This window comes from Poeciliopsis prolifica, unplaced genomic scaffold (genome assembly GCF_027474105.1).
Source record: "Poeciliopsis prolifica strain line A6 unplaced genomic scaffold, Auburn_PproV2 SCAFFOLD027, whole genome shotgun sequence".
NCBI classification, from domain to species: domain Eukaryota; kingdom Metazoa; phylum Chordata; class Actinopteri; order Cyprinodontiformes; family Poeciliidae; genus Poeciliopsis; species Poeciliopsis prolifica.
This window is the reverse complement of record NW_026562402.1, coordinates 2,135,667-2,159,807: the sequence shown is the minus strand read 5'-3', so window position 1 is coordinate 2,159,807 and position 24,141 is coordinate 2,135,667. Positions and strand designations below refer to the sequence as shown.

The following is a 24,141-nucleotide window of genomic DNA, read 5'->3' as shown; positions in this document are numbered from 1 at the left end:
TGATACTAGAACCACATGGGCCCCACATACTGTTGCCCAGTACTATCCCATTCCCAGATAGCCCACTTAAAAAAGGACTGGGGCCCACATATCCACACCCAGGTCTAACCCATATATGGTCAGCGCATGCTGATGTCATGTGGGTTCAATGTGGTCTGCCCACATGGGCTTCCCATGTTGGGCCCATGATACTGAAACCACATGGCCCCCATATACTGTTGCCCAGTACTATCCCATTCCCAGATAGCCCACTTAAAAAAGGACTGGGGCCTACATATCCACACCCAGGTCTAACCCATATATGGTCAGCCCATGCTGATGTCATGTGGGTTCAGTGTGGTCAGCCCACATGGTCTCCCCATGTTGGGCCCATGATACTGAAACCACATGGGCCCCACATAGTTTTGCCCAGTTCTATCCCATTCCCAGTTAGCCCACTTAAAAAAGGACTGGGGCCTACATATCCACACCTAGGTCTAACCCATAGATGGTCAGCCCATGCTGATGTCATGTGGGTTCAATGTGGTCTGCCCACATGGGCTTCCCATGTTGGGCCCATGATACTGAAACCACATGGGCCCCATATACTGTTGCCCAGTACTATCCCATTCCCAAATAGCCCACTTAAAAAAGGACTGGGGCCCACATATCCACACCCAGGTCTAACCCATATGGTCAGCCCATGTTGATGTCATGTGGGTTCAATGTGGTCAGCCCACATGGGCTTCCCATGTTGGGCCCATGATACTAGAACCACATGGGCCCCACATACTGTTGCCCAGTACTATCCCATTCCCAGATAGCCCACTTAAAAAAGGACTGGGGCCCACATATCCACACCCAGGTCTAACCCATATATGGTCAGCCCATGCTGATGTCATGTGGGTTCAATGTGGTCAGCCCACATGGGCTTCCCATGTTGGGCCCATGATACTAGAACCACATGGGCCCCACATACTGTTGCCCAGTACTATCCCATTCCCAGATAGCCCACTTAAAAAAGGACTGGGGCCTACATATCCACACCCAGGTCTAACCCATATATGGTCAGCCCATGCTGATGTCATGTGGGTTCAATGTGGTCAGCCCACATGGGCTTCCCATGTTGGGCCCATGATACTGAAACCACATGGGCCCCATATACTGTTGCCCAGTACTATCCCATTCCCAGATAGCCCACTTAAAAAAGGACTGGGGCCCACATATCCACACCCAGGTCTAACCCATATATGGTCAGCCCATGCTGATGTCATGTGGGTTCAATGTGGTCAGCCCACATGGGCTTCCCATGTTGGGCCCATGATACTGAAACCACATGGGCCCCATATAGTGTTGCCCAGTACTATCCCATTCCCAGATAGCCCACCTAGTTGCTGAATAGGGCCCATGCATTTAGCCCATATGGGCCAGCCCATATGGGTCTCATTTTAGGTTAACCATATGTGTCCCATGCAGTTCGCCCAGATAAAACCCATGCCCACTCATTACCCATGTAGCCCACATCAAACACAAGTGGGGCCCACTCATGCGTGCTGGCTTGGTTGAGGCTTACTCTACTTTGAGCGACATCACTAGACTCCTCACTTCTGCCTACCAAATACATAGTGCAGAACTTCAACACTATCATTCAGCAACGATTCCCTAGGCGGCCACACCCTGACACTAAATGGTAAACAAGGAAGACTTGTCAAGATACAATTCACTTTGACCTGGTTCTCATTTCATCACTACGGATCTGCAAATTCCAAAGTGTATTATGTGACCAACCAATGTAAAATGCTTTTCAGGTATAGTTTTGTTTCAAAGTATTTTCTATCACTTCACAGTTATGTGAAGTGATAGAAAATACTTCAGACAATATTTTATTAGTATTTGTACTATCAGACAAATGCTAATAAAATCCTCTCAAGTTTGATGGAAGGTGAAAAAGTTGCTCATTTTGTTACAGAGGAAACAAACTAATTTATTTTCAGGGGAAATTCCTGAGACTAAATTGAATGTTATAATTGTCCAACTAATAACTCACTTTCTAAGAAACACAAAACAACATTTTTTTCACTTTGATTCTTTATTGGCTTGCATACAAAATAGGCTCCCATCTTTCCAAATGAACAAACTTTCCTTTTCTCTTCTTGTTACACTTGCCCCATAGCTGCATGTGAAAATATATTACTACACGATAACATCATAACCACAATATATTATTGTTGTAATACAAGTAGTGTTTTTTTTCTACCAACTAAGACAACACTAAATGAATGCATAATAAAAAATACAAGAAGGAATAAGTACAAAAATATAGCTTGATAAAAAGCTTATTAATACAAGAGTTGCTTCATCTTTTGTCTTTTGGCCAGATGACAAAAGATGTCGTGTGTGTGTTTTTACAACTCTTTAACATTGGTGTCATTTATGTTTTCATTTTGTTCAAACAAAAGCTACAAACATTGTCCCACCACACTACACCCTACAAGAGTCCGTTTTACAGTTCAGCTTCACCCCTGATTCACATACATCACTTTGGTTAAAAACCAGACTTGACTAAACGAGGTGAACCACCTCACCCCACGTTCACCTTCAGCACGCGCACAACTCTCTCATCACAGGATCAACAAACATAACAACCTCACATTCAGGTTTGCCTTCCCTGCTCGCTCTGAGTGAACGGACAAATGTGAGTTTAACCCAAACATGATTGTCGGTTCTGATTCTAAATGTGGTAAATGCAGGTGAAAGGTGCCGACGTGGATGTGCTGTACGTACATTAGAATGCTTAACGTCTCTACATGCAGGAAGTTCATTACATCACTTTGGTTACTCTTGAACAGAAAAATACGATTTTCTTTAGACTGGTACAAAATATACAGATCTGCTGTCATTTAAGGCAGTTACGTTTCAAATGTTCAAACCTCACAAGAGCTGTTCGTTCATTTCTGTCTGTGTTGAAGGCAACAGTATGGCACATCGCATTTAATCAGGGGTGTTTATCAAAAGGCGAGATTGGTTCATCAGTCATACAAAACATAAAAGTTCTTCACCATTGATGAGTGACAGCTTCAATGGTAAAGTTGGAGATAAAATAATCGCTGACTAAAATAATTGTTAGCTGCAGGGTGAATGAAAGCACTACTATGTTATATTATATCGCATCATTTACATGACATTGATTTTGAATCACATATCAGGTAGGGACTTTTTAATGACATTCGCATTGAAGGACTGAAAAATCCTGACAGGACAGTCCCGTTACCATAGTTACATTTAACAAATCATTTTTATTTACTAACAATAAAAGCAAAAGAGACCGGTGGAGTTATTGAATCAAGGGGAAAGAACAGACATTGAGTGATAAAACTTTTACCTAAAAAATTGTTTCAGCTGATGCAATAGAAACATAAAAAAAAAAGAAAAATAGATGAGATATCTGATTTATATTTAAAATAAACCTTGTTTTTCCTACAGCCAATTGTTGGCACATCATAAATCATTTCATTTTCAGAGGATCCACACAGATGGAGATGATCAGATTTCAATTCAAAATGACAACGACGTCTGAAGTAGGTCATTTAATCCTCCATCTTGCCTCTTGGTAAAAGCCCCTGATGGACGCCTGCTCCGCTCTGTCAAGAAGCCTCCTCATTCCGGGAGGAGTTGTGATCAGAAAAATGAACAAATACTGAACGGTCTGCCGGTTTGATCGACGGACTCTGGGTTTCTTCATCTGCGCTGCGCCAGCATGACCTTGTTGATGAAGTTGACGATGGCAGAAGCGGGTTGCTCGGGGTCCAGCTCTGCGAAAAGGTGGCACACATTCTCCGCTGTGCTGCCTGGCTTCCTGGCGACAAAACCAAACACCCTGCAGGGGAAACGAAACAGGAAGTGTGGGGGAAAAAAGATTTAATTTTGAAGAAATTAATTTTGAAGAGGCAAATAATTAGTCTAATGAGTACGAGGAGCTTAAGGACCTGCTGTTAATGAAAAGAGTCAGCTCTATGTAAAAACTAGCTACATTTCCATTGACAATATAACTGCACAATTTCACATTTATTAAACAAATTTGCTTAATGGACACTAATCTGAACCCAATTTTGAAAAAAATGTTTTGGTACTAGAATGTTATAGAATTTGTTTTCTTTAGAAAAAGTGCATTGGAAACACTCATCACATCACACCAGATGTTCCCACTGGAACAAGAAGCCACAAAGAAGCAGATGACAGGAAGTGAAGGGAGGAAGATGGCGCAGCTTGTTTTTTAATGACTTGTCGCATAAACAAACTTGTTCACTTGTAATTTTTTTATTCTGTTTTGCGGTTAATGGAAACACTGCATTTGTTATTTTTTTCCTTTTAATATTAGTGAATATTGACAATGTTTTGTGCCCATTTGTAATGGAAATGCAGCTAATGGGTCACATTAGACTTGATAAATCTGGTCCACTGACAGATTTGTCCCTTCCCCCTTCCAAGGCCTCCATGCTGTCTGACGCCATGCAGAGGCTTTAACAGCACTCGTTTCTCAGCCCCAAATCTACTTCCTCAGAGTTCCTACAGACTGACAGCAGAGCACTTACTGAACCATCGTGTTGTCGGAGTTAGTCCACCTGGAGTCCAGAGAAAGACAGAGACAGAAAGTGGACTCAGACATGCACTGAAACACAGGCAGAGCTGCTCAACAAGCTGATGCAGTTGCTGCAGCCAGCATGCCTATTAAAAACAAATCAACCTGACGTTCATGCTAACAGGCAACAAAGCCAAAAAACAGACCTCCATGCATTAAAAGTACACCACACTGCACTATGGCCACATAATGCAGGGAAACTACAGATTTCCTGTTAGGTTAGAAATGCCAATCCCACTCTAACTCTCTTTCTGTTTGAATTTCCCACCTCCTGTCCTTTGGGTCAACGCTGCTGAAGGTGACACTATTAACAGGGTAATGTCTCCTGAAGAAAACTCTGGGGAAGGAAAAAAAAATGCATACGTTGAAAGCGGGAAATTTATTCAAGCTGTTCTTCATTGGGAAGTTGGCAGCCTTTACCTCCGCTGGCCGTCGGTCAGCGTGATGCCCTGTGACGTCACCTTGAACTGGACCACGGTGGCAGACGGTCGAGGGTTCCGGCCCAGTGTGGCGTCCGTTGCCTTGGCGATCGCTTGGGGGCCGGTCAGCGACTCGGTTTCCACGGAGTTCAGGTAGAGAACGTTGCAGGCTGTGGAAGACACAGAGAACTCATAAGACGTCTTTCCACTGCAGCCGTCAAACCTCCGCTGGGATATGGTTCATAAAAACATGTTTTAGAGTAATCCAAGACATGATGTAAGAGATAAATATGAACGCTTGTTCCGCTGTGGAAACATTTGAACATTTACCACGTTCACACAGCGGCCAAATGCAACTTATATCAGAACGACCCATTCCTGATCTTTTCACCCCTCCAAAAAATCCAGTCTGTGGCATTTCGTTGTGGTATCTGATAACTTTCAACGTGTCTGCAGTTTGAACGGTTATATTGCATTTTATCTTATTTTTATGTCACTTGTGTGAGACATATGTTATAATTCTGCACCAGAAGAGGCCATCTGCAATAAACTCAGATGTTTCATGAGGGCTGAAATGCTTAATTATGAAAGATGTCTGTCAGTGAAGAACATAACACTACAGTCCCATTACTCGTGGTTCTGGCAACACATTCAGACAGATTTCTCTACAGAGGTTGCAGTCAATCTTCCACTAAAGGTCACTGCTATTAGTGGTGTTTCCTTCCTATTGGCTTCCTTCGCCTTCTGATTTTGTGACAATACTATTGGCTCCCGTTATTGAATACATTTTAAAATTGATCCATAAATGACTTTGTCAAATATTACTTCTGTAAACATCCATCCATCCATCCATTTTCTGAGCAGCCTTCTCCCTAACGGGGTCGGGAGGTGCTGGTGCCCATCTCCAGCTGCGTTCCGGGCGAGAGGCGGGGTACACCCTGGACCTTCTGTAATCAATGACCTGTAATGTGGAAATCTACATTCTTCTGTGCATATGGGGCACTTTGGGTCATGAACCGTTCACACAGACTGCACAGATAAATGCTGACTGCAGTCGTATTTAATTAGTAGCATGAACGACCAGGCAGGAAAAAAATATGAATGGAGCATCAAGACCTGCAGTGTGAACAAAACCACAGACTCTCCACCCAATGTCAGATTTTATATTTATTTGTGAAAAATTTTTTAGAACACAGACATTTTTCCTTTCACTTTGCTATTATGTAATCCTTTACTTTGTGACATATCAATGTATTTATTTACCTCATTAGAAACTCTTGATCTAATTTTGGCCTCTAAATAACACAATAATATTTTAACTGGATTTGATCCTTCATTTATTCTCTGAGCATCTTCTGAAAAGGTCCTCAAACTTATAAAACCTCAGATTTATAGCAGGAAGTTTAATATGGTAAAACTGTGAATTACTGCAGCAATACTGTCATCTATTGATTTGGTAGTGTCATATCTAGTAAGCAAACTACATGCACAATGAATACCTAGTTACTTCCATGAGGAAGTAACTGCACAGATACAGACAGTTTTTCACTGTTGCTATGGTTTCTTTCTCTCAAAAGCCACGATGAAGGCAGCATGAAGAACTCACCCGCTCCTTGTTTCAGCAGGTCTGCTGCTGTGCTGATGTTGGTGACTGGTTGAACCTCCTGCACTTCTCCTACAAGATCTGAGAGCATGGAAGGAAACACGTACACTAAGAGAAAATACTTCAGGAAGTGAGCAAACATGTTCAACATTAAGAATCTGATGCAGAGAGTAAAGATTGAAGCACAGGTTTGGACCAACCTGTCTCTGGGATTTTAAGAGCACAGGGCAGAGAAATGGGTGTGATAGAGTGCTGATAGACCAGTGCAGAGAGGCTCCCTGTTGACAAAATATGACAGAAAAATAAGTTTTCAAGAAAGACAATGTTGAAAAACAGTGTTCATCCATTAATTTAAGGCATGTGCGACGCAAAACATCCATTCCAGATCTATTCACACAGCCTCCTCAGCTAGTGTGAGCTTAATGTCAGGTTTAATAAAACTAATGAGGCCCCATGCACCAAACATGTTCTCCTTGAATCATTAACGTGAATTTTGTCTGAAAGTGGAGGGGAAAACATACCAAAGTGCGGCTCATTCTGACACCCTTTGATCTTCACTCCCCGAGGGCCAGTTTCTATCAGGAAGTGTCTCACCAGCTGTTCCAGGGGGTCGCTTGCTGTGAAAAAAGGTTATTACTGTAAAAAAATGTCAGTCTCCTCATTTTAGAAATCTCAGCAAGACAAGGTGGACTTATGAGGATAAATGATGGGAAATGGAGAGATAAGGAGAGTCCTTTGTACCTTTACTGTTGAGGCTTGCATTGGGTGGAGGTGTGGCCACCTTCAGAGCCAGGCCATAGGCTCCCTGGAAGGAGTTGCTGTCCCTGATCAGGAAAGTTCCTGGCTCTCTCTCTTTCAGAGCAGCAATGGCTACAGACAAATAACTAAATGTTTCAAACTGATCCTTTGTTTCAAAAGTTCTGATTCTTTCAAACAACAATGATGTTTTAGTTGCTTTACTCTTACCTTGCTCTCTAGAGATGCCTGATTTGTACCAGAACCTTGAACTGTCTTGGACAAACTTAACACTGACTCGGTTTGCAGTCTCACCCTCCACTTCTTCGTTGTGTCCTACAGGTGGTGCAATTTCCCCCACCGTGGGAGAAAACGTGACGTGGTGCTGATGCTGGGCAGAGGGAGGTGCCTGGCCCACATGTGGCCTCACCCCATCATTGGGGGGGCCCGGCTGGGCAGGGTGATGTCGCTTCTCTGGCAGAGGTGGTTGTGGGTGGGGGAGAGGGATGGAGATGGTGGAGTAGTTGGAGTAGGAGGCCGGGTGGAGGTGTGGGGCAGGACCAAAAAAGCCATTTCTCTTGCTAGCGTCTAGAGGAGCACTGTGGTCCAAGATGGCATAGTGGTGGTGTGGGGGTCCATGGTGTTGCAGGTAATTAGGGTGGTGGGGTTCTGACCCACTCAACATTAACCTCCTACCCAGGGTGGCAAAACCAGGAACTGGGACGTCTGAGACCGGAGAGCCGTCCATGCTGCTGGACCCAGGCTGTGAGGATGGGGATGACACTGGGGCCAATGCAGGGTTGGAAGTGGGGGATTTGGGGCCCTCTGGGTGAGACTTTGTTGGTGACGATCCATTCACATGTGCTGAACTCAGTCCATTAGCTTGAGTTCGGGTCAGAGATGGGGTTACTGTCTGGACCCCGGTGGAAGGGACAGCAGCAGCTTCTGAAGGATTGAGAGGGAGATTCTGGGGATGTGGGTTTGGTGCTGATGAGGAGGGAACCTGGCAGTGTTCCTGGTTTGTTGTGGTCAGTGTCACAGAGTCAAAAGGAGAAGCAGAGGGTGCATCTATGGTGCAGTTTTGGTGCAGCGCTGTGGCTTTGGGGGGATCTACCCGGGGGGAATCTGGTTTGGTGGGTGATAAAGGTTCCTCCTGTTTGGTGCTTGTTTTTGGGTGTGCCGATGATTCCTGAATGACGTTAGAGTTACTAAAATGCCCGTCTTGTGTTGGGGAACCCTCGTTGTCACTGCTGATGATGTCTGTGGTCCGGATCTCATAATCTCTGCCTCCAGGACTGGGACTTTAAAAGACAGACACAATGAGAAACACAAAAACGCTGAGTGTATGCACACTTTTTGGTTGATTTAATCGGGTTATTACGGCCAGCTGGGAGTGGAACAAAAGCAACAAACTCCTGAAAAAAGAAACATGCCTACAGTGTTGAGCAAAAGTTTTATTTCTGAAACATTTTTATGTTTTGTCATGTACAATCATGAACTTCAATGTATTACATTGGATTCTTATTCAGTAAAAAACAGTGTATCTGTTTGAAGTGGAAGGAAAATTAACAATCAAAACTTGCCGTCTTCTCTCTGGACTGACTGGGCCAATCCGACAAAAGAAAATGAAAAACTAGTGTTTCAAATGATTGCATTTGTATGCAATCATGCCATCAAGTGATTCAGAAGCCTGTTCATAGTTTTTGTGTCATTTCCTTCAGTGTTTCCTGTGCAGCGTTACCACAGACAATGGGGTAAACAGGTTTTTCAAAGGGTAAGAGTCTGGTTCCTTTGACACAGTGCAGTGTGAAAATGTAGCAAATGTTGGAATTTTGGTTCCTAATTGAACCAAATATACAGGACTAACAGGTTTGAAAGCACCCTAAATTTAATCTTCAAATTCAAAGAGCTGATATGGGATACCTCTCCTGTGTGCGTAGTGGGCTACTGGTGTGGACTGGTGTCGATGGTCCGGACATATCGGATGGTGTGGAGCAGGCCACATGAGCATCTCTGTGGACTCTCCTGAAAGACCCATGGGTTATGTGATCCCTCCAGCCCACGCTCTCACCGGAGCTACGAAGGCCATCTGAGACAAGATGGGAAGAGCAGAACATGTTAAATGGTTCTCTCAATAAACTGTATCAACACAGATCCCATGTGGTCAGAGGACACTTTTGAACATAGTCTGTGAAACTCCACAGCCAACAAGAAGCAGTTTGTGAGTAATGCAAAAGGATTCTGGCATGTTGAGTAAACCTTTCAATGGATGCTGCTGTTGATTAGGGATGACTTATTCCCTCAGCATTCTTGTTAGGTAGTAACATACGACTGAGAGTTTGTGTTTACTGTGACTCACCAGTGTGTGAATCAGAGCTGTATGATTGTTGTGAATCTGCATGGTGGTGGTGGTGGTTAGGCATATGGTCTGCTGGCCCGTTGCTGTGGCTGCAATTCCCCACCATGGAGGACGGAGGAGGCAGAGGAGATGTGGACTCTGACTGGTAGCCCGAGGCATAGCCTCTGCTTTCAGATGGCGAGGGCTGATACGGTGAGCAGGGGCACACCTGACGTGGTGTTTGGTACCCGCTGCTGCTGCTGTACTTCAGATCCAGGTGAGAATGAGCGTGGGACCTTGACGCTTCTGGATAAGCTGGGTGACCTGATGGTAAAGGGTCAAAGCTGAAGGCTGGCAGATCGTGTCCCTGTGGGCCGTAGGAGGCTACGGTGGCCCGTCTGTGCCAGTATTCTGCTTCTCTGTCCCTTTCCCACTGTAGTTCCGCCTCCCTGTCCCGCTCCCAGTGGAGTGACAGCTCTCTGCCTCGTCTGAGCCCAGGATCCCTCTCCCAGTGAAGTTCTGGTCCTCTGGTTAATTCGGTCTCCCTCGTCCTCCTCAGTCCTGCCTCTCGTTGTTGAAGCTCTGTCTCTCTGTCCCAGTGAAAGCTGTCGCCGCGCTCTAGCCTCAGCGTGTGATAGGCAGTGGAATCTTCTCTCCTAATGCTGCAGTCCCTACAAGGACAGCTAGAGGGCGGTAGGTTTTCCATCAGCATTATATCATGGTAAGTTGGACTGGTGGAGGGTTTTGGGTGGTGTGAGTGGGTGTGGTGGTGACTGAGGGGTGGAGGAGGATGATGGAAGGGAACATCTTCACGACAGTAAAGTCGACCAGCAGCCGGTACAGGGTGGTGGTGTGACGGATTATGAGAATGAGGGGTGAGGTCTGGTGATGGGTAAGGACAAATATGTCGAGATGAGGGCGCCTCCGAACAGGAGCGGTGTAAGTAGTGGGGTGAGCCACTCTGACGGTCCCACACTAGATCCGGTGGAGGAAGAGACTGATGGGTATGTGGGCTGTAATGTTGACACATATCCATGTGTGATGGAGGACCAGCTGGGTTTGGACTGGTGGATGGGGTCGCCCCATGGTGCCCATTAGTGCCGGGAGCTCTATCAAGACAGTAGCCATTTGGCATGAGGAGGGTGCGGTCACACCCCGGTTCAGCGCAGCGCTGAGACCGGTAACCATCCCTACAAGAACATGACCGATTGAGCCTCAATGTCCCAGTTCTCTCCGGGGACCAGGAATCGCCATCATCTAAAATGGCAGTCTCTCGCTCTCCATCCTTGTTTCCCTCAATCCCACCGAGGAGACGTTCCAGCTCCTCCCTTTCCTGTCTGGTTGGTGGTGGTGGGCGGACAAGTTCCTCTGGGTGGTCAGGATGGACTGATGATTGGTTCAAGTGGAGGGAATGGGCTGAAAGGCCCGAATCGGAACCTTGAGGGATCAGATGATCAGGTCTGTCTTCAGCAGGGCCTCCCACTGGGCTGCTGCCATTGGTTGAGGTCAGAGAACCAGAGCTGGGACCTCGACGTTTCTTTATCTGAGCGTAAAGACTTCCATCTAAAGGACCTCGGGTATGTGCAATGTCTGAAACAAAATAAAAGAGACAGCTCAGTTAAATATCGTGGCAATGTCCTTCTAGCCACCCACTGTTTTTCGGTAATCAGAGATTAGGTTGTGGAGGTCAACAAAATCCAGAAGGGAAACCAAGAAATCCTTCTCAGCAGTCTGATTTCACCAAACTGCTAATGTTTGGCCATGACTTTTGTCATCCTTAATGAAGCCTATTGGAAATCGTGTGCGCTGCAAGTGACTCCGTGGGGATTAGGGCCGTGACATCTTTGCCAACAAGAAACAAACGTGGCCAACATGGACTGAGTAGCTTCATTCATTTCCTCTGCAGTCATTGCCAAACTATAACCCTGTAAAGGCGGACTACGATTCTAAAACATTGCAAAAAATGTGCGTAGCTGAAGAGAGATAAGAGCTGAGTGGAATGGAAACCTGAGAACGAGAGGCTCTTGGATGTGAAATGATTCAGCACACATTGAAGATCGAGGCATGAAGATCTCAACATAATCATATCATCTGTAAATGGTATTACTTAAAGTTGTGTGATGAACTAAACTCTTATCAGCCCTGTTGTACTTTAGTTATTTTATGTCTGTGTGCCTCTGATTGTCTAGGGAGGGTGAAATATTAGAAATGGGGCATTAAGACACCAGTTACCCTCCAGGCTGTCCTGATATCGCTGGTTAAAGTTCTCATAGGAATCCCAGCGAACCACTGGATCTGAAGTGTTGTAGTCGACAATGACAGCTGGGTCGTTTTTGTGGTATTCGCGGCCTGTGGAAAAACATACATTGGGTTTCCAATTCTTTCTTTCCTTGAATAAGTGAATAATATTAATGTCCAGAAATAGACTTGAGCAAAATCTGAAGTTGGGCATGCTGACCTTTGACCCTCTCAGGTCCTGAAGAGAAGACAAACTCCACAGTGGCATCGGATGGAAATCGTTCATCTGGGGATAAGAGTACAAATGCTCATTTCAAAGGAAAACGTCATAGAAACTAGATTCTTGGCTACAGAAAAGCCAATCAGTTTCTTGAAATAAATGATTTATTATGTATGTTTAGATATACAAAAGGGAAATGGTTATTTAGCATGCTGGAAAACCCTCGAAAGCCCAACACTTATTCCACCGATGTATTTAGAGGTGTGTGACCGATAATCACACACTTTAATGCTTCATCTCGTTCAAGGAATAAAAACCACAGTGTTCCTACAAACATGCAGTCTGTTATTTCAGAGAAAGTGAAACTGAGGAAGAGCTGAAGTAAGAAACACATTCATTACAGACTTAAGTAATGCATGTCCACCAACTGTGTATCATCACATCTAATTCTCACTGTACTCTACACCAGGGAACTGTTATTACTTCCAAGATGGGGATTAAACCACTACTATTTAAGGATTTATTTGACCACACTATCATGAGGCCAAACCACTGCAGATATATTCCCACAATGCCAGTTACAAAGGCTGCTATTATGTCAGTCAGTGCAGAGATGACGACATACCGTAACACAACCCAAAGAAATGAGGTATTTGGGGGATAATACTATTTTCCTTGCAACATTTTATAAGATATAAAGGGACTGCATATCAATAACACAAATGAAGCACATTTCTTCATAATAATATGGTTTTATAGCTGCTGCTAAAAAACATTCTCTGTGAAAATAAAATGTAAACTTTATTTAATTCATATTGGAAACAGAAATGTCATAGTTCCACAGTAGGGAAATTCAGGGGCAACAACAACAAAGTGAGGAGGAATTGAGCCACGTAGGCAGTGACATGTGCAAAGGCTGAGCAGAGGGAGGCCATGGCCCCACCCTGGAAAATGCTCAGAGAACCATGTTCAGTTCATGCAAATGTGTGCAGAACAGGGCTTCAATCAAGACCTAAATGAAAAATCTAATATAGAAATACATTGAAATACCTATGTTAGTGGTGGGACTTGATTAATCTGCTATTCAGGTTATTCAACAATCAAAGTGGTTCAAAGTGTTATTCTACCCATTCAGCTTTTCAGTGTTTCAGGAACCCCAGATCATTCATGACTCTTTAGAAATGAAGGAGTTTATAACTTTGGGGACTGTGGACATTAGTGTTAGGGACATCTATGCTGCAACATGTTTAGCATTGTCATGCTACTTTAGGCTTCAATAGCTTTGGTGATGGACTAATTCCTTTCAGCACAACTTGAACACAATAGTCTTTCCCAGCATCCCATCAGACTGTTTTGTTTCTAAACTAAACCCCAGTGGGCTGAGAGAAGCTGCTTTATAATCTACTGCTGCTGTTTGCAGGTTCAGGGTCAGGACTTCTGCATGTTAATGAAATGCAATTAACTGTTGTAAATGTTTAGCATGTTCAAATCTATGTAAGGAAATCATATTATAGAGTATGGGCAAAATTATAATTTAAGATATCAAAAATAGCATACTCCATTTGTATTTATCAGACATGTTCTTTTTTTTAAGGCTGCCTTTAATTATGAATATTTCTAGTAACAAAGCAAAAGAAAACAATAAAAAAGTAGCCAAATCCCAAGAAAAAACTTTGAAAAAACAAAACAAAACACACAAAAAAAACAACAACAACAACAACTGGTAAGCTATTCATTAAGATGACTTTGCAAAATAAACTCTCCTCCAATCGCGAACGGATTAGAAAATGTACACAATAAAACAAATTCTCACTCTTCATATCTGTGACCTGTGGCTCCTTAACTCCTGTCTGCTGCATCTACCCAAGTACATAAACTCACCGGTGAAAGCTTCATCCAGTTCCCCCTTTCCAAACCAGAGCTGGGATCCATGGATGGTGCAGGTGTGGAACTGCAGCCTGAACACCGTGTCTCTGTCGGCACTGTGGGCCCGCCTGTGGTAGCATTTCACCTGAAGGGGGCAGCAGAAGGTGAGGGAAGCGTTGGAGTTTTGGAGCCGATGTGGGATAATTGCAGGTCTGTGGAGTTAATGGGAGGCCTTATGTCCCCTGAAGAGTGACACCTACACTTTTGAAATGTCAGACTGCACTCACAGACAAATTAGGATTTCTGGTTAACAAGCTGCTCTTTTTCCCCATCGGAACTAAAGGGCCTTGCAAAAGTATTCACAACCCTTGAGCTTTTCTACATATTGTAATTTTCTAGCCACAAGCTTTAATGCATTCTGTTAAGCATGCCTTTCCAAATTTCTTCCAGATGAAATCTGAAAATTGCAATGTGCGTTTGCATTTTGTTGTCTTTATTCTGATTCTAACTAAAAGTCCTTTGTGACCAGTTGCCCTCACAACTGATTTACTGATTTATTTACAAAATCAGTAAATAAAACTCAGTGAGAGATAAGAAGCATATAGAAGAGTGTTCTGGTCAAATGAGACTAACTGGTGGTTTGTGATATTGGCAGTTGCCCAGGGTGGAACAGATGGGGAGATGTTGCACAGGAACACCAGATATAAAAAGTATATTTAGCCATCAGCTGAGTTTTGAAGGACATTTTTATTCCTCTCATGTTAATGGGGAGCTGGAATCCCTTGCTTGTGGGTTGAAAAGTAGATAATTTGACATGTTTTCTGAAGAAATTCACATTTTGTCCTGCTCCAGATTTCATACAATTTCCTGCATGTTGATGGGTTAAGAGGGAGCAGAAGGAGATGGTTACCCAGAGTGCCACTGCCTAACATTGCACACCACTATAAATCGCCATGGTGAAATGTTGTTGACAGCATCATGCTTTTTCTCTACAACACAGGTATCAAACAGCTCAGGCGGCGCGAATTTGGCCCAAAGGCCTTGAGTTAATGTGGCCCTCAACATCCGAAAGGGCAAAATAGAAATAGGCTGCAGGATAAGAGCTGTGCACTTAAATGTTATTTTATTAGTCAAATCAGATTTTATTGTGCATAGTGCCAAATTACATCAATGTGAAATTATATTAAATATCAATATAAGGTGTGAGCAATATTATTTAAACATTTTAATAGGTGGTATTATAAGTACAGTCTGCCACAACTGCCTCTTTGAGGAAATTTATGATCTCGATGTAGTCTGAACTGAACATGAGTTTGACACCCTTGGGAGGCTCAGTGTTGAGGAAAAATTCATGGAGTATCCAGGAGGAAATCCTCTTAAAAACTGCAAAATAAACCCCCATAAAATGCTCACAGTTCAGCAGAACAACCTAAACATGGCGACCAGAACTAATTAGTTTAAGTCAAAGCATTATTGTTGTGCTAAAACGGTCCAGTCAAAACTTAGACCTGAATCCACTGAGAATCTGTGTACCAACATAAAAACTGAGAGAAACTCTCCATCCAATCAGACGGAGGTTGAGCTATTTAGCAAAAAAGAACACGTGAAACTTTAAATGTGCAAAGCTGGCAGGAACATAACCAAAAAAAAAAAAAAAAATCAAGACAAACCCGCCCCCCCAAATATCCAAGTTGGTCCAAAATATTCCAAATTCAGCCAATATGCAAGTAAAATGTAAAGAGGAGTTTAAACCCGAAACATTGTTGGGGTGTTAATAATTTGAGTCTGATGAAATGCTCTGAGGTTTGTGGCTGTCACAGGACAAAATGCAAAACAGTTCAAGAGGTGTGAATATGTTGATGAGGAGGTCAACGTTTTGCTTCATGTGAAGCATATTTCTTGTTCTAATATTTTTTTGTTTTTTTTGTCAGGTGTTGCAAACAAACTGTGTATTAAGGAATTACTGACTTGAAACAAGCTCATACATATTGCAAAAGTTACTTGTAAGTTTGTTTTGTCTTATTTCAAGTGTACTAAAATATTTGCATAAGAAACTAGACCAAAAATACAAGGTCTTGTTTTGTTGTGCTGCCTCTTAGTGCAGGATTTCCTTCTCATTTGACTCACCATGATGTCACCTTTCAGCAACAAGGCCGGTTCGATGGACACACACAGTCGCCTCCCACCAGTGCCTTGAAGGTCACTGTGAACAACAATGGCTTCAGAAACAAGACGGTGCACGCAACGCGACTTTTACTGCCTAACTTTAGAACAAACTGGTCAAATGTCAATGCTTATCTGGTTTATCAGTTGGCCTTTCAAGAGGAAGGCAGACTCACTATATGCCTGAAGTGTAGACCAACTGCATGGACTGATAGATCTTCAAGAAGGGGTGGTAGCCTAGGAAGAGGAGAGATAATTTTAGACTTGTGAGCACTATCAGCATCAGGACGGTGGAATGCGCTGACTTCCATCCACTCCTTCTGGACCTGATCGTCAGATTAAAGACAAACAGACAGTCGTGTGTGTGTGGGTAGAGAGTGAATTCATCCATCTGTGGCGTCTGCATTGAAAACATTGCTGCGATTCCACTGGAAAAGCCTGTTAGGGGATGATGCCAAGACAATCATCACATCCCATTATGTGTCTTTATATGAAGGGACAGCAGATCAGTGACAGGAGGTACTTCTTGGTTCCCTTAAGAATTTTCCGACAACAAATGAACCTGGAAGGATAGTTTCACAGAAAAACATGAGGATCTTCAGGACATCATTCATCAAAATATAAAGTCTCTTCCTCTCCCTGTTTGTCCCGAATCACAGTTTGAAATTATGATGTAGCATTTTATTTTGGCAGCAAAAAAACTTACATTTCCTGTTTTTATTTCTCCTTATTTTGAGGCTTTTTGCTGATGTTTCGTATGATACAGGATTTTTATGAGGGTGTCCCCAAATGTACTATAAGCCTGGCGGACCACCAGGCTAAGTGTCATTTGTTTATTTTAAAAAAAGGATTTTTTGTAAACCAGTAGTGTGAGCAAAAATACAAATTAAGCTGCATTTGTAGTTTACGCATCAAACTGGGAGCCAAAAGGTGCCCAGTTACATCGTCCCTGCACCTGACCTTTGGCCTCACGTTATATAATGACGCCTCTAAGTTTTTGCAACTTTAAACATTTTTAATGCAAAGAGACAATAGCCCAGTAGTGGATTGTCCTAGCACCCCCCAGCACTAATCATAGCAGGTTTTCTGAGGGAAACCCAGTTCATGATATTTGAACAGGACTTCAAGACACATAAAAAAAATCTATTTTTAATAGTTTGGCTTCATACAAATGAAGAAATGTACCTCCTTCACCCTGGAAGTTGGGAAGCGACGGGATAAGAACTTGGTGGAGGAAGAGAGGGCTGCTGTTCATCTTTATCGCCCCAGAGAGAAGACCTCCAAAGTAATAGATATACCTGGAAATAAGAATCAGGAAGAAGTAGGAAAAAACATGCATTGATGTTGCCAGGTAGTTACTAGTGTTTAAATGTTTAGTAGAGGGAAAAAAAACAACAACAAAAAAACATTCCTGGGTTTAGTTTAAATGTTTTCTCAGTTCTTGGGCTACAGGCATGGGAAAGCGGCTGCTTCTACGACCATCAAAAACTGCTGTCAATGTATTTAGGAGAAAAAGTAGGAGCCATGATCTGCTACTTTGATCGATGTGAAAGTCTCTTTAAAAGCATGAGGTTTAGCGTGTGCAAGTGTGTGTGCTGAAATCATGTCAAGGCTGAAAGGCATCAGCAAAGAGTTTAGGAAAGTCATCATTGATGCCGGTCAAACTGGGAAGAGTTGAAAAGCTACTTGTAAGCAATTTGAAATCTATTCAGTAGGAACGATTATTCATTGGTGGGATCAACCCAAGATTGTGAATATATGGACTTGTTTTGCAATCACAGGGAGTTTGGGGTCATTGAACTCAACTATATACCAAAGTGTTCTTAAGTGATGGTGTCTGACAACTGAAGCTTGTCTGAAATTTCATCATGTAATCAATAAATTAATGTTGGGCTGTAAATTCTGCTCAACACAAAAAGGAGAATATTTTAGCTTTCTCTAGTTAAAAAGATTTTAGCATGGATTTACAGATCTTTTAAGCTATCAGTGGTCAGCTAATGCAGAGCAAAGTTTTTGATTAGCACTTCAGCTAACCCTCCTCATACTCACATTTTGCTGCTTTAGCAATAACTCCCCCTAAATTCAGTTTGTTAGCAGAACTAATGTTTATAATGAGTGCTTTAGGGTTAGCACAGCTAGCATTTTAGTCAAGGAGGATAAGAGAAACAAACAGATGATCTATCGATGACATTACTGTTAAATGACACAACCAACTTTAAGCTGAAGAAACAAAATGAACCCCATCAATTCATATTGATAAAAAACCTGTCTGATATTTTTCAAGCTAAAGATATCGCACTCCAACAAAAAAAAAAACTGAAGGCCAGAAGTGGTTTCCTTTTCCTTTTTCCGCCAATCGGATGCATTCATTAATTTGACGTAAGATGTTGGACAACTACTCCCATCAACCCTCCCTCCGCATCCTCACTGCTTATTTCCTCTCAGATCATCCTGCGGCCACTACCTGTTTTGGGACGGCTGGAGGGAAGAGGACACCTTATCTTCACAGAATTTCCTCATGGCCAGAGTACTGAGAGCCTGGTCCGCTCTGCACACAGATGTACATGCACACACAGACGTACACACACAGACACACACACACAAACACACAAGTGCTCTCAGTTAACGGTTTCCATCTTGGAGCTCCAAAAAGTACATGGAAAGGATACAACTGGCATAGAGCACAGGATAAACTGGTTTCCACTGTTCCTGAAAGGAATCCAACACACTTAATTTATTAAAGGGGACCTATTATTCTTCCTTAAACGGGTTAGGATAAGTCTATGGGCTACGCAAAACATGTTCATTCCATTTTTTGCACAAAATCATTCCTAGATAATGAGATTTTGTTCTGGTTTCTGCTCTTTTGAGCTCCTTTCAGAATAAGTTGTTTGAGGGCCTCTTGTTACTTTAAGTCCAAATAAGCAGCAGCTGGCCACGCCCCCTCCCCAATTTGATGACTTTACGATTGCTCGTAAAAATGTCTGCAAACAACCGAACATCTTTGAAAAGCAGAAGTAGAGCCGCCTGCACAACCAACAAGAATGCAGGATACTTGGATAGTAAGTCAACAAGATTGGTGACGCTAGCTGACCAAACCTCTAGAGCTCAGCTTTGGTTGCTATGGTAATAGGCTCAGCTTCGATGGGGTTGCTAGGTGCTGCTTTGTGGCATTACATTCAAAAGGTAAACTTTTGACACACATTTCCACGGCAGGTAAAAAGTTTGCTTATATTTACGCAAACTTTTATGTAATCTTCATTTTTATTCTTGCCGGCTTATGCGTAAAATATGGCACCGCATATTTTTCGTGCATACGCACATACTATCCATTATCGACTATGTTGAATCTGATTTATGGAGACAAGATTCTTTCACTGGATTTTCTGATTGAGATGTTCTCACAGTTTGATAAATTTGGACAACTTTGCAAAGTAGAATGATCGGATATTACAAAATCATAATGTGGAATGCTGATAGATTAATTTTAAAGAAGACTGAATGGTGAAACTGAATCAGTATGCTTCAGCAATACGTCAGTTTAAGGATGTGCTTACTTGTACAACTGGAATATCAAACTTTTTTCAAGGTGTTTTTTTTGTTCCTCTTTCCATGTTTATTGCTTCAGCTGAATGCCATATCATATGTCAATGTCTCAGGAGTTTGTACAGATATGCACAGTTCAATCCTATATATTTTGACATTCTGTTGACTTAAAGCATAGATATTTTCATGAACCAGAAATTTGGCAGTGATGTTGCGCCTCCTCTCCATTCACACTCACCCTGCAGAGATCTTGCTGTAGTGCATGTAGGCTGCAATAATCACGCCCGTTTTCCCTTTGTTGCCCTGTTGGGGGAGAAAAGAGAGAGAAATACTCAAAAAATCATCATGAACTGATCTGACCGAGGGCGGTTTAGCTTCCTCGTGACTGAAACGGCTTATGGGATCTGAAAATTCAAAGTATGACCTTGATTCTTAGATTCAAGGATGCAGAGGAAAAGGAGAGCAGACCAGATACACTACAACATGGAGAAATGTGCGAAGGCTGCTGAGCTGGAAATAAAAAGCTCCCTGCGGTGTCTTTTTCACAGCAAGAGTTCCACACTTCCTGACACATTCCAAAAACATTCCAGCTCCAAATTCCAAATGGGACCCCCTCCAGATACCAGTATAAGGGCCCCTTTAACACAATAAGCACAAATTAAAGCTCATTTTGGTGTGTGCCTCTCTCTTGGTGGAGAACATATTTCTTTTTTAATTTTTTTTATTCACAGCAACTCAGTTTCCTTCGTCCCTGTCATGATCTGCAGCTGATGGATCATTTCCTGCAGCTGGAATGTTCTGGAAAGTCGGCAGGGCTCAGGAGTTGTCTGGTTTTTACTGTTTCAATTCTTCAGACCAAAATTAACAAGTAATAAAAATAAAGAAAGAACAAAACTTGCAGGAGCCCAGTTGTCAGCACAAGGATGAACTGCTTCTTTTGGGGACAAGGTTTTTTTTTTTCAGAGGAAAAACGGCTACGAGAAGTTCAACGTCCAGTTAGTTTAATCCAAACTGACTTTATATGTAACATTTTTACACCAGGATTAGCAACTAGAGAGATTAAGCCGCACTAATGCTTTGTGCGAACAAAAGTAAACCATAACCATATCACAGGTCTGAAATCAGGAAAGTTTTTCAAGAGTGTGATCAAGAACTTAACTGTTATCTAGGTAATTTTTTGGAATACATAATCTGAAAACCTTCCAAAAATCTTTCCAACTTTGTAAAATACATACTGTAGTCACTCATCCCAGGGCCAGAATTATAAGAATGTGGGCCCCTGGGCTTGGGCTGGTTTGTGCCCAATCCATGACAGCAAAAATCTTCTAATAATGCAAGTTACATAACATCTGTAGGTAATACTTTATTGATGCCTGGTAGATTTACTACATCCCCCTGACCAGTAGATCCATGTTGTTCCCAAACAATTACTGTAATGTCATCATTTTCAAATAACTGAGGATTTTTTTGTATGTAAAAATTTGGGCTCTGGACAATTACCTCAATAAGCCCTTTCTAAAGCCTGACCCAGACTCATCCCAAGCTTTCTTTATTGGTTTTCAAAAATGACCATATATCTTCATCTACAAAGCTTGTAAATGTACAGCTGCACAGCAGTTATTTTGTTCCAATCTGACATTAAGTCAGATGAAGTTTCTCCTGTTGTTGGGTCGTGCTGATTGAGCTTGGTAGGTGTACCGTTCAGCTGTTAATCAGCTGTGAATCATCAGTTTGCTGCAGCTCCACAAAGAATTCATTAAAGATTTGGATATTGAATCAAAGACGTAATGCTCCTGGGATCTCCAGATGTTCCTGTGATTTCCAGGTGGTTGAACAATTGTCCAACCAGCTGATTAGGCTGGTTGGACAATTGTTCGATACAGGAACATAGCACCAAACAAAGCAACAGTTACTACCCACAAACATATCTGTATCTCTGACTTTCAACAACTTATTCACAGATTGTCACTGGAATGTAACTCCAAATTATTTGGGAACAATTTGCCAAATACTTAGCATGGCCACAGATGATGCCAGATAAACAGGTTTTCTGGAATGCTAAATTGTTTCTTTGACATTAGCACACTGAGCAGCGCGTAGACGAGCATGATCGACTGTGCTAAGACCCTCCTCCTGGTTCTGACAGGTTGTGTTTTAATCAGTTACGGTGCATTGGTAGCACTGGGAGAAGGTGGAGGAGCTTGATTTTTTCACAGTTTATCTGCCTCACATTATGCTGTCAGAAGACGGTGACAGTCTTAACAAAAGGGTAAGAAGTATTTTTTTTGAAAAAGTTAACTACCCCAGATTTAAGAGTTTAAGGAAATGAAAGAAACATGATCCTGAGTTTGAACTACCTGCATACGAAGACGTAGAAATTTTCACATTTTAATTTCACTGTTTTTTCTGTTCAGTTCAAGCCGCTTCCTATGTGTTGTTGTCTATACTAATGCATCGTTCCGGTGACCTTCAGTCGGCCTTTCAACATGCAGTTGATTTATCAGTTCCTGTGAAAGCAAATCAATATGAAGCATGCTCTTCAAATCAGCGTTCTGCTTCTGTGTTAAAAGCCTGGGAAACATTGGCATGTCTGTCTGAGAGAAGCCCTCCCTGAACTCTGACCTTGCAGTGCAGGACCGCCACATGCTGGGGGTCAGAGGTCAGCCAGTTCTCCATGGCCTTACATATGGCACAGATCTTATCCAGCGGCGGGGCATGGAGGTCGGGCCAGCCAAAGTCGTGGACCTGTAGCATATTGGAAAGATGAGGAACAACAAACTGTGAATTAGGAAGATTAAGCAGACAATTGTTGGACTATTGGAGAAGTACTCGAAGAAGAGATCTACCTTTGGGTTTAGTCGAGTGATGTCATGGCGTCTTTCAGAAAGGTTCAGGAGCTGGAACAGAAGAAAGGGTGTGACAGAAAAAACAATGGACCATCCTGGAGCATCCTGGATCACCTGAAGCCTGCTGAGGGCCTGCCTCATGTGGGCTGCTATGTATCTATATATGTTTTTTATCTGCAGTAGCTGCAGCCTACATGCCAAACTCTGTCGTACAACAAGCTGCATAAACTTGAACATTTGCTCAGACCCCACATTTGTTAACAACTTGCTGGTGTTCCTCACCAGAAACTTGTCCTGATGTTTGGATTTGAGCATGGTGGCCACTTCCTTCAGATTTAGCCGGTATCTTTGCTCTTCCAGCTTCGGAGGGAAGAAGACAGATATGATCCTCTCGGTGATGTACGTCAGGTCGAAGTCGTAGTGGCGCTCCATCACGCGCTCCATCACACGGTCCACACTGAAGCTCCTGGTGAAACCGAGGAAAAACAGGAGACCAGACCCAAATGTGGAGGTATGATTATTTCAAAGCTCCTTATTTGCATTATTTCTCTTTGCATGAGCTGACTTGGTCAAATAAGCTTGTGCAAGATCCTCTATTCGCCTGGTGGTCAGACATGAATTCACACACAGGAGCTTCGTACTCTATCAAAATGTACACAAGTTATTAAAGTGTTGATGTCCTCAAACCTACTTCAGCTTAACATAAAAGTAAAAAATATGTATTTTCTGTTACTTTAATGGCCCCCAGGAAGAGTGGAAATGTAACTGTGGATAAACTATACAGTGGAAAAGTATTTTCACCTCCCAAAATCATGACTGACTGAAAAACACTCACACATTTGTCAAAAATTACTTTGAGGTTCGCAAAGTGTACTTCTCAATACATTTAGCATGAATTATGGGAAACTGGATTCTATGTCTAACGTAAATCATATCAAACTGCTGCATCGCTTTGAGACATTAAACTTTCATCTGAGAACAAACAGCAGGTGGTTTGAAACAGGAACAGATGGAAAGAGCACAGTTTGGGCAGCCAGGGACCAATGAAGGGACCAATGAAGGCAAACGTGAGAGACTCTTGACTTTACCCATGTAATATGCAGACATGGTTGTAACATAATGTATATGAGTACATTGAACGAAATCAATGAGACTGATTTTACCTTGGTAGGGTATTCCTCTGTTTGGTGTAGGTGAGAGACTTAGTTGATCCCTGTGGAGAAAACAATATTTCCACTTGCTGTTCTTTTTTCATGATGCCATCAAAACACTAAACACAACATAATGCTGTTAACGTCACACTTCACAGTTTTAGATGGTGTTGTTGGACTTGCAGGTATCTCACTTCTTATCCCAAATGCAATCATAGGCTCTTTTGGCCAAACTGATCAAATGTAGTTTAATCAGACCACAGAACATGTCTTCATAAGTCAAGGTCTTTCCAAGTGAATTTGCAAATTGTAATCTGGCTTTTTATGTTGCTTTTGGAGTAATGGCTTCTTCCTCTCTGAGTTGCGTTTCAGCCCACATTGTTACAGTCTCCCATTTC

At 42.5% G+C, this 24,141-nt stretch overlaps 1 protein-coding gene across 4 annotated transcripts in view; it reads right to left on the bottom strand.

The window, feature by feature from the left end:
• Window positions 1-2,055: 2,055 nt before the first annotated feature.
• The window catches only part of tns2a (tensin 2a), a 62,316-nt gene continuing 40,230 nt past the window's right edge, over window positions 2,056-24,141 (bottom strand). For 3 of the 4 annotated variants that reach the window (XM_055048338.1, XM_055048340.1, XM_055048342.1), the window contains exons 6-28: window positions 23,756-23,805; window positions 22,875-23,058; window positions 22,593-22,643; window positions 22,369-22,491; window positions 19,985-20,049; window positions 18,665-18,748; window positions 17,386-17,498; window positions 16,377-16,437; window positions 16,165-16,240; window positions 14,053-14,182; window positions 12,172-12,237; window positions 11,946-12,062; window positions 9,735-11,303; window positions 9,299-9,464; window positions 7,607-8,676; window positions 7,382-7,510; window positions 7,162-7,257; window positions 6,841-6,918; window positions 6,644-6,721; window positions 5,039-5,207; window positions 4,887-4,955; window positions 4,572-4,601; window positions 2,056-3,856 (exon numbers count right to left, since the gene is read on the bottom strand). In XM_055048338.1, the coding sequence (XP_054904313.1) occupies window positions 3,718-3,856; window positions 4,572-4,601; window positions 4,887-4,955; window positions 5,039-5,207; window positions 6,644-6,721; window positions 6,841-6,918; window positions 7,162-7,257; window positions 7,382-7,510; window positions 7,607-8,676; window positions 9,299-9,464; window positions 9,735-11,303; window positions 11,946-12,062; window positions 12,172-12,237; window positions 14,053-14,182; window positions 16,165-16,240; window positions 16,377-16,437; window positions 17,386-17,498; window positions 18,665-18,748; window positions 19,985-20,049; window positions 22,369-22,491; window positions 22,593-22,643; window positions 22,875-23,058; window positions 23,756-23,805 (4,713 nt within the window). In that variant the 3' untranslated portion in view covers window positions 2,056-3,717. The remainder of the gene's footprint in view (window positions 3,857-4,571; window positions 4,602-4,886; window positions 4,956-5,038; window positions 5,208-6,643; window positions 6,722-6,840; window positions 6,919-7,161; window positions 7,258-7,381; window positions 7,511-7,606; window positions 8,677-9,298; window positions 9,465-9,734; window positions 11,304-11,945; window positions 12,063-12,171; window positions 12,238-14,052; window positions 14,183-16,164; window positions 16,241-16,376; window positions 16,438-17,385; window positions 17,499-18,664; window positions 18,749-19,984; window positions 20,050-22,368; window positions 22,492-22,592; window positions 22,644-22,874; window positions 23,059-23,755; window positions 23,806-24,141) is intronic. The other variant, XM_055048341.1, reaches the window with a different exon arrangement.